The following is an 11,065-nucleotide window of genomic DNA, read 5'->3' on the forward strand; positions in this document are numbered from 1 at the left end:
TCAGCAGACTTTGTTCAGCCATTTAAGCAACATCCATTGGAAAGTACTAATCTTCAGAAATTTTGAAGGTCTATGGATATCAGTCTTGAACCTGTGGAGGGGGACATCTTGTCACAATATTGTTTTTGAAAGCAATAAAATCTGCTTAGCTGCTGTTCTGCTCTGGTTCAATAAGCTGCTTTTACAGCATTCATTTCCCTGACTTGCCTAAAAATGTCCAAGGGTAAAACTGCATTTTCTAGCCTGATCTGCTGTGCTGCTGAACATAGCCTCGGCCCCATTGCAGCTTTTGCCGTTTGCCTGCAGCCACGTGGAATAGCCAGGACATCTCCTTGGACAAGGGGAGCTGAATCTGATCTGCCTGACAGCACACGTACTGATGAAGGAAACAACGCTGCTCTCCTCCTACAGCCAGTTCATGTGTACTTGTGACACTTATTGTATAATTTATAGCAAAACTCCAAGTATTTTGCTTCCCTAAAAACGAGCTAATTTGCATTAGTTTGGGCATCTCCTGTAGCTGCTGGAATCAATTTTGTAGTTTTCAAATCTGGTTTAGGAACATACCACTGCTTTCCAGTGATAAATTGGCGTCACCTAGGGGCTGGGAGCTGGAAGGAGATTCAGTGTACAAAATGCTAATTGCAGCCAGGGGAAGCAGGAACGAGGGGCAGGAAAAACGAAAATAGTGGGCAAATTTAGCTGATGGAAATCAGTGGGAAGCACGAAGATACAGAAATCCTTGCCCCGAGACAGCTTGGCCTTGCCCTGGATCAGAGACTGGGAGGGAAGAAGGGTGGTCTCTGTGACACTGCCTTTGCTTTGTGAAATAAGCTTTGCAGGAGGTGGGCTCCTGACGGCCAGTTCAACCGTGGGGCAGGTTTACTGGGAATGGGAATGTGCAAGAGGTGATGGCTGCTCAGCTGCATCCAGGCATTTGCAGCTCTTCGTATCCAAAAGTGCTGTATGTTCAGTGAGCATGCTTATAAAGAAACAAAAACATTGTGCAGCTTTGGGATCACACCTCTAGAAAATTATGACCTAAGCTCAATGATTTTTTTCCTCTGTATTTTTATCCCTTTCTAAAAACCATTTTAATATCCTACTTCGTTTGTGCTTGTAAGCAAAATCTGAGGAAAGAGAATTTACATTGAAAATGCAGTGTCAGGAATAACAACAGGAACTGGAGTCCCCACGCAGTGCCTTTCTAAATAACTGGTCTTTTCACTCCCTCTGGTGGTGTAAATGTTTTGTGAGTAGGTACAAAGTCTGTTAGTACTCGACACGACCTTAGCAGTGAGTTTGATAGTTTGTTGGTTTGGAAAGAAACAGGAAAAAAGGAAAAACTCTAACAAGTGTGCAGAGGGTTTTGTTTTTCTTTTCCATTGAAGGAAAAAGAAGTCGCTGGCTTCTGTTACTCAGAGACAAATGCTAAATAATTGCCTTTGGTTGTAATTATGCTTTATCACAGAATCGCGGGGATTGGAAGGGACCTCAAGGGATGGAGTGCAATCCCCCTGCACAAACAGGTACCCCAGAATAGGTTACACAGATAGGTGTCCAGGTAGGTTTTGAATGTTTCCATAGAAGGAGATTCCTTAACTTCTCTGGGCAACAAATAGCAGAATTATACAGCTTTCTCTATTGACCACCATGAAATTGCTTTAAACGAAAGTGGAAAGATTGAGAGGGTTGGGGACCTCTCTGAATGGCATGGGCTGGTCTGCCATGAGCTGTTCTTACTATGCTTACTGTTTATACAGACAGAGCCCACAGTATTCCTTTCCTGGACTCAAACACAGAGGTTGATGAAGCCTGTTGTGTGGATCTCCTCCTATCTATCTACAGTATCAGCTGTAGATCAGATAAAAAAATTGTACTATGAGGAACACTGATTTACTTTAAATTTTACTTATTTTTGTAAATATATCTTTACAACAACAATAGTGTATCAAGATGTGATACTACTGAATTTCATTACAGGTGGTTAAGTATGGGCTGAACAGGAACATAAATCTCTCTGGAAAAGAAATACAAAGATTTATGGGGAGCAAATCTTGCTGGGATATTATCCTCTACTGCTGCTGTGGGGGTCAAAGCTTAGCTTCTATAGAGCAGCTTGCTGACAAGCAGAGCTGAAGAGCTGACCTCTCCTGCTAAATGCTAGCTTTGATGATGTTTGAACTCTTCCAAAATGTTCTGTTTCCTATTAAAACAGGGCACACAGTAGAAGAAAATATGTGTCTTGCTTGCATTAATGTTGAAATTCTGCAGATCAGAGGAGGCCTTACTTACCCCTCAGCGTTTCCCAGGCTGTGCAGCCTCACCTTACTCTTATACACAGCTGACAAACTGCAGTGCCCAAAGCAGGGTGGGTGAAGTACAGGGCCCAGTCCCCACTCCCAGATGTGCCACGTTCACTGGGGAGTCCTCCCTGATGCATCACTTTGAGCTGATCACTCTCATCGCTGCTGGGCTGCGACTGACTCTCAGGCATCTCTGTGTCACAGGAAAACCCCAGGCATTTGGGGAAACACTGAATTCTTCTCAGATGGTCAATCTGCTCTGAAGAACAGGTAAAGATGAGAAAGAATTTATGGAAGGATTGTATTTAGCACAGGTGATGCTGTGTTTTCATCTTTCTGTTTTTGATGAAAAAAAGACAACCGGTGGAAGACAATGGAAAATGGAAGAAATGTGGTAATATATGGCATTTCCCATGTTTTCACATGTGGGAAAACAGAAACTGAAGACAAAGAGGCTGACTATTGGTATCAATCGACCATTTCAGAAATGCACTACACGTGTGTGTGGATCAAGATTTGCAAAAACATGCTAAAAAAACCCAACTTAATTGTCAGTAACATTTCTACAGTAAGTAGAAGTCCCAACTGGTGATAAGACAAATGTGTAGCAGCTCTATCAACATTTTTGTGTGATGGACATCAGGAGCAATGCTATATAAGGTGATTATTTTGCCAAAAAGAATACATGCACACACAAAAAACAAATACCCTACCAACATGATTCACCTGCATTCTTCAGTTCTCAGGGAAGGATCAGCAAGCAGTGAAAGCACAGTAATCTTGAAAAATATCTTTTCATCGAATAATGTTGTTTAGTTTCAAAACTGCGCACAAAGTTTACACAAGTAATTTGCAGACGTGACAGGAGAGCAGTGTGTGTACAGACTGACAGCCTGAATGAAGAGACTTTGTTATTTGGTCCATGCAGTGTAATATGCCAGAAAGTGCATCAGGTAGTGGAAAATGCTGAGAAACAGAGATCTTCCTGCATGGCAAGTGGTTGACCAAAAAGAGGCATCATTATGAGTTAGCTGAATTATGAGCATAGCTGAAACAACAGGCAGTTTTGGGGAAAATATAATTACCTTTCTTATCAGGCAGCAAAATGAAGCCAGGGTCAGCAGTTCCTGCAGCATGATTCTGTACGTTCATTCTCAACACATTCTGGACTTGCTCTGTCTAAGGCCAGCTTCTGTGCCTGATGGAAATCAACCACATGCCTCCCACTGGCTTCAATGAGGTTGAATTGTTCCCTAAAGTAATCCTTCCATTTCCATTACAGCTGGAATGGGTGTAGAAATCAGCTCTGGCTGCTTTAGAGAACATTAGTGATTCATAGAAGGAAATGATTTAATCATCAACACAGTTACATGACATTATAATGTATCAGAGTTCGTAAAATTGCTGCAATCTGAAAGTAGAATTCTTGTTTGGGGTCTGTTTGGAGGGACATGATAAAAGAAACTTTTCACAGAGCATTAGGCTGCAACAGTGAGAAGAGATCTGCTGCCAAGGACTCTCAAGAGGCATCTGAAAATCTGAGCATGAGCCTTACACACCTCCTGGAATCCACCCTCCTTTCTCATGTAAATGAAAAGGCAGTTCTTGAACTGCATTTCTCTGCCTCTCTGTACTCAGTGGATGGGGAAACATGAAAAAAAACAAAGTGTTACTCTTCTACATAAAAGTACAAGACCATTCAGATGGGAAAGTGCTAAGACATTGCAACTGTTTTTACAATATTCCATTCTTTTATTCAGTTTTCCTTAGAGGGCTAGCGTGGGACAAAAGAGATAAAAGCCTCTTCATGCAATGTGTAGATATGTGAATGCTACTGAAATTCCACTGATCCTTTCTTCCCTCCTCCTTACTGTTAGAAGTAATCTAAGATCTACTCATTCAGCATTTGTAGGGAAGAAGTCCGAATCTTCCCCACATGGCAGTAGAGTCAATTTGTATAGGAAAATGCATTCATTTTATAGGGCCAAAATTAAAGTATTTTCAAGAAGATGATTGTCCATAAATATATGGTGAATAATGAAGTACATATCAATTCTGGAGCAAAAGAAGATGAGAATTTTACTAAATACAGCTGCAAACTGCCATATTTTCCACAGTACGTGGTTCTAAACCCATATCTAGCTATTTTATTCACCAGTGACAGATTGCTCATTCTTAATGCCAGGCCAAAGTCATTCTTGCCTGTTCTTATGGTTTTGTGTTACTTTCTCTCCGAAATGAAATAACTTCAGTGTCTTGGTTTATTCCCTACCCAATGCCTTGGCTTATTTTTTTATCCTTTGGAGCCTAGCATTTTTCAGTACTGGCAAATTTGTGAGAGTTTGGGTAAGCAGATAAACAGGATATGAAGGAGGCTGAGGAATCATTAAGCAAGACACTTAACAACACACCTTTATTTGGCTTTGCAAATGTTCAGTGACAGTCACGTGGCTAAAGCTCACAAGGCAACAAATTTTAAAATGGAAGAGGGATCTGCTGCAGATGTGTGTGAGCTATCACGTTAGGACAGAAAGGCACATTAGAGAGAAGGGAAAAAACAAACACTAGGGAAGGAGATCGAAAGCAATGCTGAGGAAATAGGTGCTAGAAAGTTGAGAATGACACATCTGTCCCCAGTTTGTACTTTGGACAGTGAGACAATCTGAAGCACTGTGGCCCATCACAGGGAAGCTGGAGCAAAAGCACTCTCTGGGCTCAAGACCCTCAGGAGGAGCAGACAACAGTGAGAAGGACACACAAGAGAGTGTGCAGCATTGGGCCTATGAGGTGGTTCTGCAGTCTATCAGTTTGCGAAAACTTCTCCGGAAACTGTCATCCAGAAAGGCATACAAGAAAGGATTGAAACAGCTGTTGGCATAACTCAAGCTAGTGATGAAGTAGGAAATCCCAACAATCTGAGGAGTCTGTGGGATGTCCATGGTGAGGGCCACCACTGTGCTAAGGTGATAGGGTGTCCAGCAGAACAGACACACAGCCAGGATGACAACCACCATCAGTGTCACTTTTTTTTTTGCTTTATCCAGGGCTTTTGCATTGCTGTGAAGATGCACACGTCTCAATCTGCACAACATGATGGTGTAGAGGATGCAGATGGTGGACACTGGGATGGCAAAGCCTAAGATAAGGGTATAGATCCTACTGCCTTTCCACCACATGCTCTCAGGATGAGGGAACACAAAGACACACTGGGTGCGCCCCTGCTCCTTGTGTATCTTAGCGAAGACAGTGAAGGGCAGGATGATGACTGTGACAAAGGACCAGATGCAGAGGCTCACAATCTTAGCAGCTCGGTAGGTGCGGTAAGACATCTTCCTGGACTTGGTGGTGGCCACTACAACAAGGTAGCGGTCAACGCTCATGATGGTGAGGAAGTAGATGCTGGAGAAAATGTTGTACTGGTCTATGGAGATGATGAGCTTGCACATGAACTCCCCAAAGGGCCATTGTAGGAGCAGGTAGTCAGCAATGTTGATGGGCAGCACCAAGGTAAAAAGCTCATCAGCAATGGCTAAATTGAGGATGAAGATGTTGGTGACTGTCTTCATCTTCGGCGCTTTGAGGATTACATAGATGACAGCAGTGTTACCTGTCAGTCCCACGGCACAGATGATGGAATAGATGATAGGCATCGTGATATAGGAGCTGGGGCTTGGTGGGGAAGTGGGAATATTCAGTGCTGCATCTCCACTCCTTACACAGTCTGTGTGCCCAGCCATACATGAGGAATTAGGCTCAGGGAGAGAGGTATTTTCCATGGTCACAGCAGAGGGACCAAATCTGCTGGTGGCAAGAATGACTTGGAAGTGGGAGAGAAAGGTAAGGAACCTGATTATTCTCAAATTTGCTTCCTCCAGAGTATCCAACCAACAACATCTTCCCTCCTGCTCCCATATACCTCCCACCAGAGTTGACCTGCTGGGAGAAAGGGGACATTGCCGCTCACATAAGCTCCCACCATCCCATTGCAGTAGGGGCAATCCCTTCTGAGTGCCCTTCAACTCTGCCCTAGATAACGGGTTGGGGGTGAAGAAGGCAGTGCTGAGATCTGCATCTCCTCAAGGTGACTCATTGCAGGGGTTCACCAGTCTGAAGTCCCTTTCACCCGGGCTCAGGGAGACTCTCTCAGGCAAAACTGCTAAGACATGAGCTCAAATGAGTGGGTCTGGTGTTTCGAGGATGCTCAGGGCTGAGAGGTGGGAAACGGAGAGCCCAAGGCCAGATTAGCAGAGTATGGGACCGTTGCTGAAGTTTGGTATTGGAAAGGGGGGGTTATATTTACAAGCTTGCTCCAGCCTTGAAAATAATCTACCCTACCCACTCCCCCGGGGCTGAGCGCGTTGGAAGCAGAAGAGCTGTCTCACCTTTCCCAGGCAGCTGTGGGCATGAGCCGGCGGCAGCCCCGGGTGCCGTTTCTTGGCCGGATCCTAAGCACAGCCGGGAATCAAACGTGTGCCCATCTCGATCTAAGGAACAACAGACAGGCAGCGGTAACCGCGGAGAGCAGCGTGCAAAATTCAGGAGCTGGAGCTTTCCCAGGGGAATAATAATAATAATAATAATCAAAAAACGATAAAACGGAGTTTGGGGAGCAGTTACCTCAAGTCGCATCTCCTCCCGACGGCGGCGGATAGCAGCACGGGAAAGGTGGGAGAAATCCGGGCTCTAGGTGGCATCTGTCTGTGGTGCGGGATCTGGGAGCGCCGCATCGCCCCGCCCGGTCCCGGGCTGTCCGCGGCTGCGCTCCGTCGGGAGGTCGCCCCGATCCCACCGGGTGCGGAGTGAAGCGGGACGCACCGACGGCAGCTCTTATACCTTCGCACTTTTCCTCTGTCATGCTGAGATAATGGCAGACTTGCATGGAGCCCCCCCCGCGGGAGGCAGTCTCTTTTAGAGGGTAATTCAGAGCTCTTGATTGCCTTGTTTTCCCAGAAAGAGCACGGACTATCTGTCTATCTGGCTTCAGCTTTATCTGTTTTGTTACTTAAAGGAGATTGAATTCCGTGGGCTTGTGGTACATCTAATAAAATTTTGCATCTCTCACACCAGAAGCAAAAACAGTGTCTTTTGTGGTGCGACTAGCAGCGCTGGCTACATATGTGAAGCTAATATTGTAGTTCATGTTTTCTTTTGCCAAAAACTTTGGCAAAATTCTTTAGCATCTCTGAGCTAGCAGCACGGAGTGAGAGAAACACTGCTCTCACTGTCCTGTGCCCTGATACAGTTACCTAGATCACCAGGATTTCACAAATATGAAAATTCAAGCAAATTAATTAATTAGTAAATGGATTAAAAATATATAACCATAGAAAATTACTATACATCACTACTACAAAACAAATGATATATTGCAGTATAGAGTACACTGTACGTTCTGTGACTCCTAACTTCATTAACAGAAACAGAAATCTGTTCACACACTTATGAGCTCCCATGAGAGTGACACCAAATCTATGTTGCATGTCTGCCACAGTGTTTTGATCCCTTTTCTGCATACTTTGTACTTTAACAATCCAAGAAAAGAAAGCATCACCTTCACACCTTTCTGTTAATGGATGATAAGAAATTGAGGTATCAAATATGGGAGGTATCTTCCTGCATATGAGGTATAGATAACACACAGTGAAGTATAGGTTGGGTGCTGCCTCACTAGGAAGTTTTTCAGAAAACAATGTAAAGCAGATCAAAAGAAACAGTTATTCCTATTTCTTGGTCAATTCTGATACTGTGCTGTGTCCTGTTTAGGCTCCCAGATACAAACAAGCAAGACATTAATAGAGTGCAGCAAAATCCAGTGGAGTGTCATTGAAATGGTTTGGAGGCACTCTACTGGAGAGAAGATATTTGAGGAACTGGATTTGTTCTGCCTGGTGAAGAGAAGTGTGAGTGGGGTAATCTATTTGCTGTCCCCAAACATGTGAATGTGGGTTATGGAGAAAACAGTAAAAATATGTTAAAGCTGAAAAACAGTAGTTCAGGCAGTTGCAAATTACATCAAGGTAAGTTCTGACTAGATATAAAGAACAAAATCCTTCACTGTGAGAATGATTGACTTTCTGAATGCTTCTAATTATCTGGAAGTGCTCAGAACTTGATTGGACATGGTCCTGAACAACCTGATCTAGTTTTAAAGCTGACATACGTTTGAACAGGGAATGGAGTTGGATGATCTTCTGAAGTCCACCTAAACTAAATTATTATGCGATTCTGTGGTTATATCATACACAGATAATATTTTAAGTCTTGGAGATCAGACACTACCTAACAGATCACACTGTAATTAGAAAAAAAAAGTGTTAAACTGATAATAAACTGTATCACAACTCTGTAGAAATTTCCTTTGAGAGAGTGCAGAACACCTAGTGAATAATTTATGTCTAAACAAGCCACTCAACAGCACTCAGAAGCAATGTTTACTACACAATTACATTCATAAAATGATCACTGTGAATGAGCTTAAGGTTACAACAGTATATGTTTCTGAGACTATGTGTTTCTGAGATCTACATTTAGATGGAATTCTTAGGGTGGTTTATATAATGTGACTAAAGAAACAAACAACCAGTTGTTTTGTAACTGATCCCGTTTTGTTGAAAGAAGTATAAGGGTTAGGTATGTGTGAAGTTCCCTTTAAGTTTTAAGTAAAGGAAAGCCTTATAATTGTTTATATTCTAACATTCTTTAGCTGACCTTATGAAGCACAGAGACTGAACAAGCAGTGTATCAAAAAACCTATTTAATGTCCTAGAAAATGTATTGCACATTCATTTCTATCCCATATACAAAATCTTTCAAGGTTATTTCTGTATTTACTAGCATTTTTTATTACATATATAGTAATATTTAATGACCCATGACATCAGAGGTAGATGGTGGTGGTATGGCAGTAGAGGTTAAACCTTCCCACCAATACACCCTTACATTTTGCTGCCATGTTTCAGACGGCAGCAGAGAGGCAGTCTGACAAAATGACATCTGACACAAAACTGAAACACTGAATTCCTCCACATGGAAAAAATGGAACCTACTGACATTCATCAACTCTGTCTGAATGTTTAGGGAGACCAAATAGTGGATGCAAGCACAGTTTGTTTTGGTAGTGGCGACTGTTGTGTGAAAGACAAGCCATGTTCCAGAGGGCTATGAAGATTTTGGAGTGCTGCACGCAGGTTTTTGTTCATTGCTGGTGAAAGTGTGTAGCTAATGGTGGTGACTGTGTTGAAAAATAGTGTTGTGCAGCTGAGAATTTGCTCTATCAAAACGTGCTTGTAGTGGAAATGCTAAGTCACAGCTTGAACCAGTGATTGAACACCTTGTGGGAAAGCCAGGACCAACCCATGGATGCACAGGTGTATGCAATGCACCTGAGTGACTGGAAGGGATAGAAGCCAGGAGCCACCCCTTCCTAGACTTCATTAAAGGGTTGTCAGTGGAGGTGAGGGGTTTTTGCTGGAGATTCCTGAATACTTGAGGCTGTAGGAAGGCAAGCAGCTTCTTTCCTTTATTTCTTGCTCACAGTTATTGCATTTGAGTAAATCCTTATTTATTGCAGCCTGGTACCTTGCTGCTCTGCTGTTGTTGTTGCACTTTCCATCACGTTACTGTACTATTGCACTCTTTGTGTCCTTTGTATTTTCCTTGGAAATAAACAGGAGGTATTACTTTTGGAGAGATCTATTTATTTCTATGGTAAATTAATTCTTAAATCACTTTTCTTTTTTAGCTTGATTTTCTGTAGAATATTACTGCACGAAGTTGTACTATCTCTGTTTGTTTTCTAGTTCAAAACTGGCTGATTTGAGGCAGAAACAAAGGTCGTGGATAAATGGGTAAATGGATGGTCTCATGTGTGAAGGCAAATACAAATTGGTATAATTTGTGGGAACATTACTATTTGAATTTGACTGTTATTCCACAGCAGAAAAGTTGTAGAGTTGTTTTTTGAATGCTACACTAACAAGCAGAGTTGCTGTCAGGCATCTGTGGAATCATAGCATTTTTATGGCTGGGGAAGATCACTAAGATCTTTTACATCATCCAATCACTACCATGCCCGTTAAACCATACTTGTGTATATTGCAGACTAGAGCTGTTTGCTATCCGCTTGTAAAGTACTTATTCTCATTTCAGCCTATTATTTTTCATGTTTTCCTTTATTAAGTCCTGTGATTTGATGTCCACTGATGACCTAAAAACTTTTCTTTGTAATACAGGTGAGAGTGTAGTACAAGATAGTGTTTTTTTTTTCCTTTCTTTATTTCTGCTTTTTAAGTCAAAGTTTTAAGTGTTGTTGTTGTTTTTTTTTTTTTTTGGAGGAAGCAGGTTGGGTTATCATGAAGGTAGTGAAAGAGGAGTTAATTGTAACAATCAGTGCTGGAGAGCTGATTGTGAAGACAGGCCCATGAGGTTAAAATGATTATCTGTGAATCCTGTTAAAGGCTCATAGTTGAGGGAATGTTGTGTAAAATTAATGGTATGAGCTAGCTTTTTCTGTTGTGGTTAATGGTAAACTCAAAGAGAGGTTGAATTAGAAAAATGAGAAAAATAAGAAACAATCCAGAGACTTTAATTTGATTTGAATCTTTATTACCGACTCTTATAAACTTAAAATCTCCGTACTCTTGTTCTTGTGTGGATATGTCCAGGCCACTGCATGTGTCTCAATGGCTCAGCAGGTGCACTGAGCATCTTTCTCTCAGCTGAAAGTGAAGATAAATGAGCAATGTTAAGAATAACCTAAT

General features: G+C 42.2%; 1 protein-coding gene across 1 annotated transcript; it reads right to left on the bottom strand.

Annotated features, from left to right (window-relative positions):
• Nucleotides 1–5,086: 5,086 nt before the first annotated feature.
• Nucleotides 5,087–6,082, bottom strand: NPBWR1 (neuropeptides B and W receptor 1). Its single transcript, XM_065752886.1, has one exon. The coding sequence runs from the start codon at nucleotides 6,080–6,082 to the stop codon at nucleotides 5,087–5,089; it is 996 nt and encodes a 331-aa protein (XP_065608958.1).
• Nucleotides 6,083–11,065: the final 4,983 nt, after the last annotated feature.

Source organism: Cyrtonyx montezumae, unplaced genomic scaffold, assembly GCF_038088225.1.
Source record: "Cyrtonyx montezumae isolate F1298 unplaced genomic scaffold, pur_monq_1.0 scaffold_8, whole genome shotgun sequence".
Lineage (NCBI taxonomy): Eukaryota > Metazoa > Chordata > Aves > Galliformes > Odontophoridae > Cyrtonyx > Cyrtonyx montezumae.

Excerpts from the sequence above, each read along its gene's own strand:
- NPBWR1 (XM_065752886.1), bottom strand. The coding sequence starts at position 6,082 with ATGGAAAATACCTCTCTCCCTGAGCCTAATTCCTCATGTATGGCTGGG.